General features: G+C 29.2%; 2 protein-coding genes and 1 long non-coding RNA gene across 3 annotated transcripts in view; 2 read left to right on the forward strand and 1 right to left on the reverse strand.

Moving 5' to 3' along the window:
- LOC145188254 (uncharacterized) overlaps nucleotides 1-3,292 on the forward strand; it is a 28,931-nt gene extending 25,639 nt beyond the window's left edge. The window contains exons 11-14 of the mRNA XM_090082516.1: nucleotides 2,163-2,257; nucleotides 2,380-2,422; nucleotides 2,514-2,817; nucleotides 2,949-3,292. Of these exons, the coding sequence (XP_089938642.1) occupies nucleotides 2,163-2,257; nucleotides 2,380-2,422; nucleotides 2,514-2,817; nucleotides 2,949-3,164 (658 nt within the window). The 3' untranslated portion in view covers nucleotides 3,165-3,292. The remainder of the gene's footprint in view (nucleotides 1-2,162; nucleotides 2,258-2,379; nucleotides 2,423-2,513; nucleotides 2,818-2,948) is intronic.
- Nucleotides 3,293-5,986: 2,694 nt separating this feature from the next.
- Nucleotides 5,987-19,147, reverse strand: part of LOC149893029 (uncharacterized) — a 42,412-nt gene continuing 29,251 nt past the window's right edge. The window contains exon 3 of the long non-coding RNA XR_016456206.1: nucleotides 5,987-6,049. This is a non-coding gene — a long non-coding RNA (uncharacterized LOC149893029). The remainder of the gene's footprint in view (nucleotides 6,050-19,147) is intronic.
- On the forward strand, nucleotides 8,330-18,177 carry LOC145187363 (LIM and senescent cell antigen-like-containing domain protein 1). The gene is made up of 10 exons (XM_090094696.1): nucleotides 8,330-8,548; nucleotides 12,130-12,175; nucleotides 12,269-12,456; nucleotides 14,945-15,094; nucleotides 15,167-15,262; nucleotides 15,350-15,407; nucleotides 15,493-15,585; nucleotides 15,720-15,768; nucleotides 15,847-15,922; nucleotides 17,132-18,177. The coding sequence occupies exons 1-10, from the start codon at nucleotides 8,439-8,441 to the stop codon at nucleotides 17,238-17,240; spliced, it is 975 nt and encodes a 324-aa protein (XP_089950822.1). The 5' UTR covers nucleotides 8,330-8,438; the 3' UTR covers nucleotides 17,241-18,177.

Here is a 19,147-nt window from a genome sequence, read left to right on the forward strand (position 1 = left end):
GCTATATATTAAAGTGTTATATTTTTTACCAAAATCACATAATAAGTAGAAAATACACAAAACATATGCGTAACATAAAAGTTGTTAAAAAACTGATAGGTTTACTTTGAAAGTTTCAAAATCTTTTGTTGTGGCTCTTTAGACGACCTTGGTGCATATAAATTAACATAGTTTTTTAAAAAAATGTTTGAAAGTGAAATAGCATGTTTTCTTTCCATATTAAAGTTAAAAGACTCTGATATCAACATTAGTACATTGCAGAGTGACTTTCGGCAGACTTTACTAACAATTTCATGAAATAAAATATAAGAGAAAATAGTCCACTGACAAACATTGTCATTTGGTATCTTCAAACCTCCACGATTTATTTCTGCAGTATAATCACCAAATTCTCCATAGTAAAATTTAGATTCTTCTTGCTCTTCAACTTCATTTCGCACAATATATCCAGCAATATATACTAATCCTGCTTTTGTATCTATTTGCAAACACTTTTCTAACTCAGGCAAATTGTCAAATATATCAATAGCATTACTGCTAAGAAAGTATCCACATTTTTGGCAGTTATGTCCACTTTCTGCAGATAAAAAATCAATGTCTACACCAATATGGAGACTTAATTTAGCTCTTTGAATTTTAACTTTTTCTATGACATTTTGCACATTGATAAAATATGTGCCTCCAGATCCTTGTCGAAGTTTTCCGAACATTTTTTCTAGTGGGTCAGTTGTAAATTTTCCCAGTATTACATACTTAAAAGAATGTTGTAACAAAAATTTAGTAATGGCTACTAAACCACGACACGTATGAGCTAAAGCTGCACCTGTATCTCTGGTCAACTGAAATTGTCTGTTTCCCTGTTTGCTGGACATTTGTTCTACCATTGTTGCAAGAGAAATTAAAAATGCCAGTCTAGCATCTTCTGAAGTTGATATGACTGCTCTGTCTGGATCTTTATATCGAATATCAGCATAAGGTCCTTTTACATTGACAATTTTCCAGAACCTCACAAATATTTCAATAAAAGTAATGGTACCGTCTGCTTCTTTTATGCCACTGTTAGATTTTAGAGCAGTTGCAGTTTCATCACAAAAGACTTTTAGGCAAGTGGACACTTTTTGTCTCTCAATAGGTTTTGGTGCAACAGACACACTTGTAAGTTTAGACAATTTTACAATGTTATTTCCTTCAAGTTTGAACAAACTTAAGATACTAGACCAGCACGCATATTTTGTTTTCCCATCATATTCATAACGTAACTTTTGACTTTTTTCTGTGATCCAGTTATTACGAACAGATTTAAGTAAATGCACAAAGTCATATAACAAGAACATATTGTCTTTAGTCAACCATGGATCAACACAATCAAACTTTTTAAGTAGTGCTTGATTTACTCGATTATTGTCGCATATTAGGGCTACAGGTATCCCTCCAGCACTCTTTATTCCTTCTAAGACAAATTGAGTTTGTTCAAAGAGAAATTTAGAATCAAGCTCAAAAACTGGTAAAATTGCAGAGATATTGCGGCCCCCCATAAAGTGACACTAACATAAAACTTAAAACAGTTGTTGCTAAAGAGTCTGGTTTATTTACTGCTTTACCAAAGACTGAGCCAGCATGATAAGTAAGTGATGATTTAACATAGACTTCATCAATTAAAAGTATACTTTTTTTTTTTTTAACTTTCCGTAAACTAAAACTTTTTCATAGTTTTTAGGCCAATGATCTTCACAAATAAAAGCATTTGGATCATCTGGAATGTTATCTTGAGGTATAGCACTTATCCATCTTTTTCATTCACACAGATTTTTTTTATTTGGAAGGCGAAAAACTTTCACAGACTTTGTAACATCGTAGTTACCTCTGCATCCTGAGACACAACACTTAAAAACCATATTTTATGAATCTAATTATTTTGATCTATAAAGAAAGTAAATTTAATACATATACAATATAATTGAAATTAATTGCATATCAAATAGAAAGATCACGTCCTAGATCGCGCCATATTACACATTATTAAGAGAAAAACTCGCCTACAGTTTTCTTTAAAGTCTTACGTTTACTCGGCCTGTCACTATAGTAAGCCATGGTATAACATGATCATCTTTTTTCAGCACTATGAAAAACATTTTTTAAACTTTTTTATTTATTTCTCTAAGAAGGACAGAGAGTAGATTATTTGGTGAAAAGGCAGAAATTGAAATTAACAGCAGTAATGACAACACAAACAGTTCCACACTTTTAAATGCCACGGGTTTGTTAGTTTTTCTTTACTATTTTAATGTGTGTATAGTGTTAACGATTATCACTATCTTAGCTTTATGTATTACTTATACTATTACTATACTACATATATGTGTGTGTGTAAACATTTAGTTATAAAGAAGTCAGTTGACGAAGATGTCCCCACTCAGATAAGGTACAATATATTTGTACCCGTAATTAACTCATTTTTTTCCTTTTCTTTTTACATTATCTATTACTGTTTTTGATTGTATTCTCAATTCTAGGCGTTTTCCTGAAGGACCTGCCAAAGTGAAATTCCCTATCGATTCTAACGTTTTCATTGATAAAAATATACTGGCTATTCCAAGACCTTTCTTCACTAAAATACCAGCAAAAGATGTTTTAATGAAGCCTCCTGTTGCCCCTAAAAATCATAATGCTATTATAAATATGTCAACATCATCTACTACAAATATTTCGCGTCTCTCTGGTGAAACTACTGCTAGTTTCATAGGTCGTAAGAAAAAGACTTTACTAAATAAGCATGGAAACAAAATTATTACACCTGACAGACGACGCAGTCCTTTAGTAAAGTTTCTTTTTTTTTTTTTTTTTTCTTTTTTTTTTAATTTTGTTAAAATTCTTTTATTTTAGCTATTATAAATATTTTGGGCTACATATATTACGATTACTCGTAAAGGGTTTTTTTCTTAATTTAGAACACGATGGTCGCTCAAAGTCAAGAAAACTTAGGAAAGTCTCATACTGAGCTCTATCAAAGTTTTATCGAAACCAATGGTTCAAATATCTCTTCAATATCTCGTCTTGGCGGAAACACTGCAGCGGGAAACGCTACTCTTGGCATACCAGAGACATTAGCTCAATATCTAGAAAAATTTAATCCTCCGCCATTAACTTTCGTTACACAACAATAGAGTTGTTTGCACAAATCCACGTGTTACGCGGATTCTGATATTTTAAATGCGTCTCGCTATTTTAAGACTGTTTTATGCATATGTTTTGTTAAATACTCTTTGTTTTTTATGAAATTATAATTGCCAAAGGAGCACTTATTTTATATAAGCAATACTCAACCAGAACCTTTTCTCGGATGTTATACTTTAGAGAAAATTTTCTTCTAAATAAGAGAATGTACTTCTGAGCTCGTTGTCTTTTAGAAGGCTCTAGGAAAACCTCCCATGTAAACTACTCTCACTTTAACAAGATTTACTCTAACACTTAAAATATGCAAGCCAATCAAACCCTACCCTATCTTCAGACCTAAACTTACGAAGGTTTATTTTACTGCAATATAAGGATAGTTTTAAGAAGTAGATCTGGCGTGAATTTTTTATAGAAATTTTTCTTCACGCGTCGGGGCAGACGAAAATCATAGTTAAAAAAAAAGAAAGAAAACCACAATAAGCACAGCATAAAAAGCACATCAAGATGCAACAATCTTTTAATAAAAATGTGGCATTGTTTTGTTGTACTTTTTTTGTTTGTTTTTTTGACCGTGATCTCCATCTATCCCTATTCATCTGTAGATAAAACATGGGTAAAAATACATATAGTTAGAGGTATTCCCTGAGAAAGTGTGACAAGCATGTGATATCTTATACTTCACATGCTCTTTTTTAAAATGGTCATCTATATCATAGATTAGCTTGTGGAAATTAATCATTTTCATCAAACTTGTCTAAATGCTCTAAACAATGCGTTCGATTCGGCTCTATGGTTTTCCCATCGGATTTTTATGGATCATATCGATTATGTAACGCAAAACTCTTAAAAAAAAAGATCGCGCTGTATAAAATAGTGAAAATTATACAAAGGTAATTTAGTCTGAAGAATTTATTTCAAAATTGATGGTCAATAATTATGAAAAAAGGTTTTTTAAATTTAAACTGTTAACTTTTTTATATATAAGAAATATAGAAAATAAACTTTAAAGATTGATTTTTATTTTTATTTTAATTTGGTTCAGTAAAAAATGACTTTAAGTTGTTATTATTTGAAATCATAAAATGATATCATGATTAAGGAAATGACGAACTGCAACCTCAACTGCCTTTTTTAAATATAGTATATATTTGTATCCAAAACCATGATATATACTTAACAAGCACAAACAATAATGACAAGGATTTTCGTCTGTATATTCTTTAAGTGCGAATACAGGATTTAGTTTTGGGACAAAAACGAAGCTGGGTTTGAGTGAATGGGATGCGTGCTAATGGAATAAATCATTAAGTTAATGGTGTTTGTAGGAACAAAAAAAAATATTTAAAGATATTTTAGGCGCCCTATTACTCCCTTTTTTTGGTCAGCACTCAGTCTTAGGTTGTTTTTTTGTAAAAACTGCTATGGGGCTAAGTCATCAATAATCCATATGATTTAAAACTCTTGCAATTTTTTGGTCAAGTTACTTAACTTTTTTTAACATCTGATAACAGCACTTCTTTTTTTATGGTCGTCCGTTAAAGAGCAGAATCACAAAAAGTTTTTAGCAAACCAGGTTCTCTTCAACTCGTAAACGACTATTACTTGCTCGAAGACAGAGAATCTTTTAGATGTTGGTGTTGAATCACATAGCTCATTTAAAGCCTCTCTCAATCTAAATTCAGAGCTTGTCATGATTGAATTTTTTTTTTTCTTAAGACCCTTTTCTAATTCTACTTTCCTCTAACACTACTTTCCTCTTTTTTTCCCTAAGCTCTATATTTTGGGTTAGCCTTAAAGCATTCTCTTCTCTTCATCAAACCAACCAAATATCTGTCAATCAATCAAACTTGAGTCCTTGATGTAGTCACTTGAAGTTTTTTTGGTTATTAAATTAACATCAAAAGCCTCTAAATTGATTGGAGCATCGGTTCAAAGTATTCAGCTAGATTTGATTTGGCATGAGAGATCGTAGATTTTTTGATACTGAAGACTAATATTTAAGTAAATCGCATTTGACTTTCATTGATTTTGAAGAATATTTACAATTTGAAGGAGCCTTTTGTTACTTTTTATTTCATTTCATATAGAGTTTCTTGTTAACATCTAAACTTTGACTTTGCATGACAATAACCTTTGACATAACCGTCGAATAGTTTTTTGTACAAATTATCTCTACCCATTTAATATAGATTTATTAGTTTAAAAATTAACAAGTTAACGTGAATAAAGAACTTCGTTTCAGAGGCAACTAAGGATACATAAAGTAACATCGAGATTTTAGTATGTTGTTAAAAGTTGAGCAAAACATTTCGAAGATCCACAAAATCTTTTATTAGCTATTCAAATTTTACAAAGTTTTTTCTTAAAAGCTTCCATTTTTCGAATACAAAAGCTAATATAGCTGTTAATATATATATATAAAGTATGCGACAAAGTTATTCATACCCCTAGCATATCACTAAACTTTGTTTAACTTGTTAAACTCTAACGTGTTTATTCTTTATTGCTATGAAAAAATAAATGTGTTAAGATGATAACAAAAAATAATTCTATGTTGATAATTATGAAGATTAATTATTATGTTTGGTTATATTTAGTATATAACATTAAAGGTGCAATTTTAATCGCGAGATAAGTATTCATACCTATTAATTTATTTAGTGCTGTAAATATATTTTTTGAGTGTTTTTCCAAGTAAGTTAATTAATTTTGTTTTTCTGCAATATAGACGCAGAATTTAAAATATTTCAATAACTAATTCTTTTGCTTTATTTAAAAAGTTTTTCAAAATGCCATAAAACCTACGAAACTAGTGTTGAGGTACGACAAATGATTGTTGATGATCATGAAAGAGGCTTCGGGTATAGAAAAGTTGCTGAAAAATATAATAAAAACAAGGCAACAGTACAATCAATAATGCAAAATATAAAAAAACAGAAAGTGTGCCAAATAAAGCACCTTCAGGCCGTCCACCAAAACAACATCAAGAGAAAATAAGCTTATTGTACGAGAAGTAAAGTGAGAGCCTGTTATTTCTGCCAGAGCTATTATAGAGAATTTACGCGTGAACATTTCTGAAGGAACTATACAACGTAGACTTCGCTCTGCAAGGTTTTATGGATCCCGAGTCACAAAAAAACTTTCATTTCCAAAAAAAATAATAAAACGCCTTGCCTTTGCAAAAAAGTACTTTTCAAAGCCACTGGATTTCTGGAAATCAGTTTTATGATTTGATGAAAGTAAATTCGTACCAAAGAATTCCAAAAAATCCCCCAAGAAACATACCAGTAGGATTGCCAAAGTATATTTCGAAGAAAATGAAATAGAATTGTTGGATTCACCTGCTCAAAGTCTGGATATCAATCCAATTAAAAATTTGTGGTATTATTTGGATGATAAAGTTAATAGGGACAAAAAGAATTTCTTTTTAAATTGGCATAATATTCCTCAAAACTATTTACAAAACTTAATTGATAGTATTCCTCGTCACTTGCAAGTAATAATTGATGCCCAAGGACTTCATACTAAATATTAGTTAACTATAAAACAAAAACTCGAATATACTTAATAAAACTTTGAGAGGTATGAATACTTTTAACGCTTCCTAAATCTCAATTTTTAAAAAATTTTCATTTTATTTTAGAAAAAAGATTTAATTTTACAAATATTGTAGTTTATATTAATAATAGTTGTTGTAATAAATTTTTTTAAAGTTTTTATTAAAATCATTTAAATCAATTTGGTTTTTGTTTTATTGCTACAACATATTTTATAATAGGATATGAATAATTTTGTCACATACTGTAATAACTCCATAATAACACTTCTTGCCCTTTTACCAGAGAAATATTTTGGAATTTTATTCTTAATAAATTCACCGCAACTCGTATTTTTGAATGACTGAGATCAATTGCTCAAATCCTTTAAATAAAGACAGAGATGATACAATCATCATTATATAAACTCAAACAATCTATCAATAACTTATAACGATAAGTTTTAATGATAATGATTTTACCCATTTTTTTCCCCCAATATTATCAATCCAATTGTTGCTGTTTTGACTTTAGAGCAACTCCACCCTTTTTCTCATTAGGGAAAATTATCTTTGAAGATTAACTTGCTGTACATCATCAAAAAAGCACATCCTTTTTATCTAGAAGAACTCCATCAACATATAAGTAAAAATCTGTTTGCCAAACATTATTTAAAACTTAAAATGCAATTCAGTAGCTTTTACAAAAATTTTTTAAAACTCATGTTTTTCAAACCCATTTAGTATTTTTCAATAACATTAGGAAAAAATCTCTTATAGGACAACATTTTTCCAATTTGTAAAAGATCACAAGTATTCCCGTGCTTTTTTCGCAAACCAATGACAAAAGAATGAAATGAAAAACGATGGACTTTTAAAACACCTGGAGTTCTATGTGTAATTTTTGTTTTCTTCCTGAATATTAAGAAGCTGCAATTCATAAACTTGGTACAACATCAAGATGATGATTTACATTAGGAAATATGTGTGTAATTTTGTTATTTGATACTTTTTTCTGTTGAAAGGAGCTAAAACCGAATAAGTTCATTTTACCGTCAAAACCCATTCCTTATACTCACTTTCTAAATCAACAAACGATGCAATGTCTCCTGGTCTTGCATGTTTGGTTTTTGTTATTTCAGAAAGCTCCTTTTTATCTTTATGCCAATCTTGTTCATTACGTTATTTTCTTTAGCTTTTGAATTGCTGTTAATCTCGGCAAACTCCAAAGTTTGTAATTTAAATCCAGCTTCATAATACTCAGACTTATTTTCTTTTTTCAAAAAATTTCATATAAAATTGCAAATTAACAATTAACAGGTAATGAAAAAAATCTATATTGTGATATTTACAAATAACTAGTGTCTATTTGGCTAACGCTGTAAATTTCCAATAAAGAAAATTTGCTTAAATTATCTGATGAGAAAATATTAGTAAACTTTAATGTTGATTTTAATTTTTTTATGAACTTTAACTATTCAATAAACATGAAAACAAAGTAAACTTGATTTTTTTTGTTTTTGTTTAATAAGATCCATTTTCTAAGCAGGGCAGTATGCAGTATAATATATTTTATTATCTTTTTTTGGGCAGCATTTATTGAATGTTTACTTTTTCAAGATTACAATCAGGTCCAGTCTCCAATAGGCAAACGCGGTGAATGGCGGTCCGATAGGTGTAATTGACAAAGCACTTTTCTGGTTTTGAGAAATTACGAATCGTTGAAAAAATGGCGTTGGTTTCTGGCCAATCTGTGTGCAATGTTTGCAATGAAATATTTGACAACGATGAAAAAATGGTAAATTCGAATGGTGCACTCTATCATGAAAACTGTTTTGTGTAAGTCAAGTTTATTGTTTATGTGTGTCTATATCTATATGTAATTATATAAGTAAACACACACACACACACACACACACACACACACACACACACACACACACACACACACACACACACACACACACACACACACACACACACACACACTCTTATTAAACAGTCTATAATCTCTTTATAGCCTCTTCATTTTTATCACTTACAACTTGTTATGTATAAATTACATATCTATTCCTAATTGCTGCAACACAATTATATACCCAATACATAAATATAAGAAAAGATCTTTATTCCTTATTCCTATTCATAAATGACTAATAAAAAGTACCCATCTAGTTTTTTAAGCTTTTTCATTACAAATTTTAAAGTGATTTCTGCTATAAAATGTTTTTTTTTTATTTTAGAAGTTCAAATTCTAAATTTATGTTAATTGCAGCATGTTTAGAAGTTATAGATTTTCAATTAAAAGTGAATTATGCTTGAATTTAAATTTGATTTCAATGAAAGTTAACTTTAAACTTAGTTTTCCAAAGACAATACATCTTTAAAATTAAAATTTTAATTCTAATTGCAATAAATTTCTATGTAAAAAGTTAGAAAACTTTATTTCAAGTTCTACCTGAAATTTTATTATCTTTTTTGAGAAGTTTAAAGGAAAAAAAAAAAAGAAAATTCATACTTTTTGTAGCAAGTTTGTGTTTTTTTTCCTGTTATGTAATGAAACCATTAAATTAAGATAAATTCTTCAGACAGTTAAATATATTTGGGGTTTCTAAATGGAACTTAAAATTTATTATGAATAATATTTTTACACCAAACATAGTTTAATTTAGTTACAAATATAATTACACCAAATCTAGTTTAATTTACTCCTTAGAAGGATATTTAAAATTGCAACTTTGCTTTTATACTTTCTATCTTATATTTACATGAGAATTACAGATTACACAGGTCTATTAAAAAACTTTATGAAAGCATTAGAAATAATGATAAATTTTTCTAAATAAATTCTTGCACTAATTTCAAATCTACTTTAAGTTTTTTCCAATATGTCTTGTTTTTGATATATTAAGGACTTGTATATTCCATGTTTCTCAGTATCCATCTGGAATTTATTGTTTGATATCTATGCTGAACTAATTTGTTATTTCTAACACTATTAAGATAATAATGATTTTTTAATCAATAGAATTCAATTCAAAATTTTTATCACAAGATTTAATCAAAATCTCTACGTGTATAACTTTTTTTATAGATTTTTTCTGGCTCATGATGATAAAGCATCAACTATTAGTCAGTCATCTTGTTTTTATTCCAAAATCCTTGATAAAAGGTTTCCATCATTTGAAAACTTTTTGAAAGCACTCACCTTGTTCATCACTCATGGTGCCAAAGTTTTTCAACAAAAACCCAGTGATATTAATAGGTACAGCAAATTGAAAACCCAGCGATATTAATAGGTACAGCAAATCAAAAACCCAGTGATATTAATAGGTACAGCAAATTGAAAACCCAGTGATATTAATAGGTACAGCAAATCAAAAACCCAGTGATATTAATAGGTACAGCAAATTGAAAACCCAGTGATATTAATAGGTACAGCAAGTCAAAAACCCAGTGATATTAATAGGTACAGCAAATCAAAAACCCAGTGATATTAATAGGTACAGCAAATTGAAAAGAAAGTGTCTGTTTTTTGCCCTTCTTACATAGCTCATCCCTTATGCTTGTCCAAATTTTTGGCATGTTTGCTTGATTCATGTTTTTTAGGACAAAATTATCACCATTTTATTGATAGTATTCAATTGCATTTTTTAAGTAATGGCAAGTTGCAAGGTAAGGCCAGAAAGTGGGGAGATTATCATGCTTTTGAATCATGCATAAGTTGCTAAACATTTTTTTACATAGACTTTAAAGTTCATGCATTTGTTTGTAAAAAATGGTCAACTTTTGAAACCGCACAAACATATGGCTTGTTAAAATGTAACTTTCTTGCCAAGTCTTTCAGTTTTAAGTGCTTTTTATTCATAAAGCTTCATTCATTTAAGGATTGTATAAAATTGTAGGCCTAGGACCATCAAATAATTGAGTTTACAATAGGTTTCATCATCCTTTAAAATGTAATTTTGATTTCCTTGCAGCTTTTCTCATAGCTGTTTTTGACTATCTCTTCTGGCCATTGCTAAAGCTCCAATTAATTCATATATATTTATATATATATATATATGTATGTATGTATATATGTATGTATGTATATATGTATATGTATATATATATATGTATATGTATATACATACATACATACATACATACATACATACATACATACATACATACATACATACATACATACATACATACATACATACATACATACATACATACATACATACATACATACATACATACATACATACATACAAACATACATACATACATACATTGCTTTGTTTACAATCTTTTTTTAAACTACTGTTATATTATTTTAAAGGGTGATAAATTTGCTTTAAAGCAAAAAATAATTATCAAAACTGATTAATTGCTTCTAGAAATATTTCAAAAATCCCTTGGATCATAATTATTCTTAACAGCAATAATTCTTAAAAAGAAAAAACATAAATACAGTTTATGCTAAAGTATATATTATAGCTAAGTTGACACACCTACATCTCAAGATCCAGATGTGTAAGAGAAAAATTAAGCACATATTTGGAATAAGTGTGAAAAGTTACATACAGTACACCTATAAATAAAGCCGATGCAACTTCATTGTTGACTAATGTTGCATGAGATTACAGATAATCAGGAAATACTCACTGAAACAGTGCTTTTTTAGATTGTTTTGAACAGCCTGGCTTTCTTTATTGTTTCATTTAAATAATTTTAACTAATTGAAGAAGAGAGGTGGCTTTAAAAGATAAAGGGACAATAATATTTTGCCAATAATCATTTTTCATCTAAACCGCCCTTGTAGATTAAAAATGTCTTGATTTGTCATTGTTTTTCTTTTAACTTGGGATGTAATAATGATTTTCTGCTAGAATTTCTTTTTCAGATTTTATCTATAGGTTCTCCAATAACCCTTGTTGATATTTTTATTTATTGGTTCTTCTGTTACCCAATTTTAAGAAAACAACTTTTTAAAATTGATTTGAACAACTCTTGGTCAGATAATTTTTAATGTTTCGATATTTGTCAAAATTGATATATTATGTTTTCTATTTTGGCCATAGGTTTAATTTTCTTTGAATCATTTCAGTACATGATTCACAGAAAAAAAAGTCAATGGCCAAAATAGAAAACATGATATACAGAAATTATTTACTACTAAAGAAAGTCTTTTCATTGGAAAAAGCAGAAAGTGAAACTGGGAAATGACATACTTGAAATTACTACAATTTAACTCTTTGTAAGTTAAATATTTAAAATGAAGTTTAATAGAGAAATAATATTTTACATTAACTCAAAATTTTTTGGATAAGGTTGTAACTAAGCATAGAAAACTAAATTAAAAATTGGATAAAAAAAACTTAAATATAATTTTAAGTTTGTTAGCTAGTATTTTTTGCTTTTACCTTAAGGTGCGCTCAATGTTTTCGACCATTTGAAGATGGCGTTTTTTATGAAGTAAGTTTTGTATTGAGTTACTGCTTTGCATTTCTTTATGAAGTCTGTTGTAAGCAGTTGTTAATCAAAATTTTGTGAATTTTGTGAATTTAGTTTGATGGACGTCAATATTGTGAGTATGATTTCCAGCAACTCTATGCTCCTTGTTGTAGAGGTTGTAAGGAGTATATCATCGGAAGAGTCATTAAAGCTGTAAATGCAAATTGGCACCCTGATTGCTTTCGATGTGAGATTTGTGATGATATTCTAGCAGATGCTGGGTTTGTGAAAAATGCTGGGAGGTTTGTTCACTAAAGTTTTTTTTGGGCTTCTTTTTTTAAGTATATATGTGTGTTGTGTTTGTTTGGTACAGCTTTAAGTATATGTGTGTATGTTGTGTTTGTGTGATGCAGCATTAGCTAATACAGCTATGCATAAAAGTTTAACCAAGATGTTAATTTTAATCAATCTTTCCTATTTTTATAAATTAAAAAAAAATCTGAAAAATGAGTTTTATTATTTTTTTTTAAAGAAAAATTTTTTTAAATGATGAAATAGTTAAAGTTAAAAAAAATGTAATTACCAAAAAATAGAGATGTAATCTAAAAATGAATTTATCCTAAAATGAGATAAAAACCTAGTTTTGTTAATTTTTAGGTGGAAAAAAAAATTCAAGTGTATTTTTTAAAGTGTCCTCTAAAAATTAGTTGAACGTTATGCAATCTATTTTACTGATAACATAAAAGTTAAATGAGTTTACTAATTATACATTTTTGACACTTAATAACTTATTAGTTTATTTTATTTTATAGAATTACTAAGTATATATAATGCTTAACTAAAAAAATAATTTTAACATTGCAAAACAGTATTTTAGTTGCTAGAATATTAACTTGCCATATTTTACATCCAAATCAGTGGAAAAGCAGTGTCAGAGAGCATCAAATGGCAAATTATTGGACTGGTCAAATCAAAGAAACATAGCAACCTTAAAGTTGTAGGTAATTATCTACATGCCTTGTTCTGATAAACCATCCAAGCTTAGTGACAAGACCAGCAGAGAAAATCCTAGGCTCAGCAACTTGTAGCAGCTGAAATCACTTAAGGTGAATATCTCAGCAGTTGTACTATGAGTCTAAAGTTGTCAACTGGGCCTCAATAGCAAGTAAAGCAGTCATCCAAACTCTTAGATATATAATAATAGAAAAGCTGGCAAGATCACAAATTGCTTGACACTACTTCACAAGGAACAAAAGTTGTGTTTCTTGACAATGTTTTTGTTCTATTGAAAGCAGATGTTAATTTGGAGAGGGTACATTAATTCAGGCCCTTTTTGGTGCAATTTCTGCTGTAAGTTTTCTTATCTTCATCTATATCATTATGGCTTATTTTATAACATGGCCGGATTTGTTGCCTTAAAGACCAAAAATGAGTTTTTTGTCAAGTCTTTAGCTTCTGTAAAACCTATTAAAACCTGGACATGTTTGCTTTGTTAAAACACTATTGCATCATAACCTAAAAATATTAAATAATGGTCGCATTAAACCAAGTAAATAGCTATTTTGTTTTGTTATTTTTCAAATAATACATGTACTAAGTTGCTATGTTTGTTTATCTTTCCTGGTTTGTTGAACTTTAAAAACAGCAACATCTTTTCTGTTTCCATTTTTAATCTGTTGCTCATTGTTGAAATATATGTTGGTAACAGTTGTGTTAAACTATTTCTCTCATGTTCCTTACCTATCATCAGTTGCTTGAAATGTTTTAAGCGCCAACAAGAATGCACTTTTTGTATTAGGGGGCTAACTTAATAACAATTTCTTTACAGTTTCTAAAATTATAAATGTGTTAAAAATATTTAAGAAAAACAAATTTCTTAAATTATCTGTTTCATCTAGAAAATAATGGCTTCTTCAAGTTATTGTTTCTGATGTCTTACTTTTCTCTTGACACTCCTGTGTCCTTTTTCTATTCCCACCTTGTCTAGTACACCATTGGTCCGTTCAATCTTTTTGCCTCTGTGAGAATAGAAGTGCTCTGCCCACTGGTATTTTAATCATTTTGAGTGCATCCAAATGGGCAAATAAATTGTTAAGCTGTTCTAGGAATTTCTCTTTCATCTTATGTCCTAGAATTGTTCCAAATTAATGCATCTAAAAGTTTTTCTATTCAGTAAGTGTTGCTTCCAGCTTTTCAATGCATACTTGGCTGCTCAAATGGGTGTTCTACCTTTTTCCAGAATGCAGGCACTGCTTTGCATGTCAGCACGCATCTCAAACTGTCATTTTCACTACTTTGAGGAGATGTATAAAGTAACCAAAGAGTACCATTGTTTTATTGATTTAAAGTTAGTACATTGTGCACTTATATCAGTACAAGTTACACAACTATTGGCTAAAGGTAGTTCAATAACTACATAGGTACAATTGTTTTGTCAAACTGCATCTGCATTTTGCAATGGAATAATAATTTAGTTAGATTTTTAGCTGCATTGTAGTGTGCAATCTATAATCTGTCTGATTCAAATGCAGAGCTATGTTTCTTTAAATACCAAGGGCTATTTAATATTATTATTTGTTTGCAGCTTTTTAATCAACTTTAAGGCTATGTATGTATGTATGTATGTATGTATGTATGTATGTATGTATGTATGTATGTATGTATGTATGTATGTATGTATGTATGTATGTATGTATGTATGTGTGTATGTATGTATGGATGTATGTAAGTTTATGTATTTTCAATGGAGTTCAAAGAAGAAGAAAAACATCAACAGTTTTGTATGTTTAGGGCTCTTTGTAAGCGTTGCAATGCAAATGAAAAATCAAAGGGTGGTCGTTTTATGTGTCATAAATGTCACACCTATATTGAAGAAGGAAAACATATTATTTATATGGGTGATCCTGTTCACCCTTGGCATTACAACTGTTATGAATGTGGGTATGTCATCAAAATTATTTTCTTATAGATCTCTTAAAATTATGGTATGATATTTGTTTATTAACTTTTTAGCAAAGAGCTTGATGAAACTTGTCGCAAGCGAAACAATGAGTTATTTTGTCTTCGGTGTCACGATAAAATGGGAATACCTATTTGCGGAGCTTGTCGGTGTGTATTTTATGTCAAAATAATTATTTTTATTATTAATAAGATAAGCTGCTGTTAAAATTATTCAAAAGCAATTTATTTGTTTAGTCAACCAATTGAAGATGAAAGAGTTGTAAATGCTATTGGCAAACAATGGCATGTTGATGTAAGCTTTTGTGATTTTATGATCAAAGTTTTATAAATTTATTGACAAAATTTAAAGTAAGCAATGTTGAATAATTTTCTTGCAGCATTTTTGTTGTGCTAAATGTGAAAAGCCATTCTATGGTAATCGACATTATGAGAGAAATGGGCTTGCTTATTGTGAAACACATTTTAACCAGGTTTTTTGAAATTTTACTTTACATATTAAATCTTAAAGTTATTGTTTGACAAAAATTTTAAAAAATGTTAAAATTAGTTAACACTTTTTCTTAGACAAAGGTTTATTAATGCATATACAATTTTTGTATTTTAGTTGTTTGGAGACCTTTGTTTCATTTGTAATCGTGCTATAACAAGGGATGGTGAGAAGGCATTCTCTTTTGTGTCTATTTTGGTTTATTTGTCAACTGATTGTTAAATAATTGTATTTATTTTTCTAGTTGTGACCGCATTGAATAAATGTTTTTGTGTGCAGCATTTTATCTGCACTGGATGTAATGTGAAACTCACTTTAAAGTAAGTTGCTTTGTAAATCTTTTTCTCTTCTCAAAACAATCTTACAATAGTTACATATAATACAGTTACACAGATCTAAAAAGTTTTTCCTCCTCTGACCTATTCAAAAACAGATAATGCTTTATATATTATTGGCTAGATAACAAAAGTAATTAAATGGTTTAAATTAGTTTCTTTGAACAAACTCTCATAAATGGCTTAATAGAATTTACTCAAGTAACTTATTTACATATCTTTTTTTTTTTTTTTTTTTTTTTTTTTTTTGCAAAAAAATAAAGTTAAATACTAGGTCATTTGCTAATGAGATCATTATTGGAGGTTATTCATTTCTTTGTGTTCAACTTCTATTTCTTTTGTTAGAAAAGCGTTAACCTTCACCCTTACAAGGATTTTACTTAAATGCACGCATTTTACTAAAGGGATACAATTGTACCTCATATCTTTTTTTTTGTTTTTGTCTACATTGATTAGATAGTATAGATAAAAATTTTTATATTTTATACTCCCTGAAAGATTGTTTTTATCCCTACTATTTATGTGCTACCATTAATGACTAATTGCCTGTACATACAATAAAATAAATTAAATCACCTTTTTTCGAAAATTTAAAAAGTAAAACAAATCTTTACTCAATTATGAAAGACTCTTACTGAAAAAAAAATTCAATGGTTTTTTCTTGCTTCTTGGCAGGTCTAAACATTAGCATGATCAATATAGTCCTTGCAGACAAACTGCATACATAGAGCACAATGGTTCCTGCTCTTGTGTACACATAACATCTGCCATATTTTAATAAATTTGGTGCATTGAATGGTATCTTTGGAGGGAGAAAACCATACTTTCTAGCAAGGTTTTGCCTCTCTTTAGGTATTCCAGATAAGTTACTTTCATATTGGTTGCTGGAATGAAATTTGGACTTACAATCAAATTAAAAATGAATGCACAATGACAATAAAAATGCAGCAAACGAGTTAAAGTTGAAAGTTAATCCATAATCAGTTCTATACAAATTACTTAATTTTCAAGACAATTTTCTGGACAAGCTAGATCTAAACTATTTTTTCGAATATTTCTTGAGGATATTTTAATTTTATTTCAGTTATCTCTGGAGTCAATTTTTTGTTCTTTGAAGGACACATTTAAATTTCATGTTGTCATAACGAAAAAGTTTTTTAATTTTTAAACATTTCATTAATTTTTTTTTAATAGGAGCAAATTTCATGAGATTGATATGAAACCGTTGTGTTTACGATGTCACGAGAAGCTTCCAAAAGAATTGCGAAAACGCTTAAAGAAGCCCGAACCCGCTGGGCGATGATTTATGTTGTGATTTTAAGTCTGTTGAATACTTTATATGCGAATAAATATTCTTTTTAGATAAGTTTTTCAAACATCATTTTCAAACATCCATTTAATTTTTTTTTATAACAATTGTGCTAAATTTGTTTTGAAACTAAAATTTTTTATCTTTTGTAAAGTAATTTTTTTTTTTTTTTTTTTTTTTTTATCAGTTTGTTTTATTTTTCTCTTGGAGAAACACTTGAAAGTGCTTTTCGAAAAAAGGTGATTTAATTTATTTTATTGTATGAAGAGGCTGACAAAAAATACCTGGCTAAAATACTTTCTGATGTAATTTTGTTAATGAAAACATATTTAACAAAACAACACCGAATGATAATAACATGGACTTTTGGTAAAATTGTTCAAGCAGTTTCAAAGTGCCCAGCATTAGCTTTGATGCAGAACCTCAAACGTGTCTTAAATTTTCAGTGATGAGCTGCAGCCTTATTTTGGCGGTTCTGAGTTAGCTTCACGGTGAACAATTTCTCATCCGTGAAGAGGATGTGCTCCCACCGCTGACCTGCGGCTTAATGAAAGAGTCGCCCTCATCTTCGGATACGCACGAGCCTCTTATTATTAGTATGCAACTGAACTAATAGACTATAAGGAGCTTGTATGGCTTAAGATTTACACTGGTCTCATGAGTAATTTTTCTTATGGACACCATCTTATTTTGGTGGATTCGCTTTTTGATGATCTTCCCGAAAGTGGTGAAATTACGTCTTCTTTTTCCTGGGCGATCGCCTTTATAAACAAGCTTCTTGAATCGATTAGTGTTGAGAACAATCCGTATTGCAAAAAGCACTATTTCACATTTAGGTTTTCTATGACGAAAAGCTTTAACATAGCAACACGCTTGATTGACATTCTAAAAATACAACACAATTAGGCGAAATATCGAAGTGAAAATACAACAATTAGGCGAAATATCGCAGCGAAAATACGCAACAAGTTCAAAAAATGTGGAGAAAACAATTATTTGGCTGCTCTAAATAACTTTTATTACAGAATGTAATAAATTTTAAGCCAGTTTTTTTTTGTCACCCTTTAATTAAATTAATTCAATTTTTTTTTTAATTATGGGATGAAAAATTTAAGCAGGTATTATAAATTCTGCCTCCTTTAAAGATTTAATGTCGGTCATTCGTTATTTAAGTAACGGTGCCGGAACATTTCTAACTTTCTAACTGGATTTTCCAAAAGTAAAAGATGAAATCAGTTAAATCCGGTAGTTATTGCTACTAAACACCTCCTAATTTTTTACTCTAAAATACTTTTTACTATATTTCATTGGATCTGTAATTATAAACAATGCTAAAATATTTAAAAAATAAATAAATAAATGAAGACCCGCAGTTGTTCTCTCTTTCTACTTTTTGAGAAAAAAGGAATTTTGTGTTGCAAGCCTTCAATAATCTTTAATGTTACACATTTTTAAACGGGGCGATATCAGCGCCTGATAACGGTGCTCTTTCGCTTGGATATAAGAAGTAATAGGTTAGCACCAGAATTTGATGAAATGGAAACATGCGAAAATTTCTGAAATTCGACTTCAGTGGTTTTTCCCGTGTAATTTTTAAATATTTGAAAAATACTTTATGAGCTTGTTGGGACCCAAAACTGATTTGGGCCCAATAACTTATTTCTTCATAACTTTTAAATCAGTTTTAAATCAAATTTTACAGAAGGTTTTGTACATTTTGAACATATAGAGATAAAATTAACCTGAGTTAAATTGATTTAGAGACCACAATCTCATGAAATGCCAAGTAAATAAAGTTTGAATTTAGTTCAAATAAGGTAAGCCTAACCAAATAAGGTATTCCTAACGAAAAGGCTCAATTTAGATAACTTTAAGTTAAATTGCGTTTTTATGAAGGAAAC

Source organism: Hydra viridissima, unplaced genomic scaffold (assembly GCF_058129835.1).
Source record: "Hydra viridissima isolate aposymbiotic clone 2 unplaced genomic scaffold, HvirCarnegie_v1 scaffold_1, whole genome shotgun sequence".
In the NCBI taxonomy this organism is placed as follows: domain Eukaryota; kingdom Metazoa; phylum Cnidaria; class Hydrozoa; order Anthoathecata; family Hydridae; genus Hydra; species Hydra viridissima.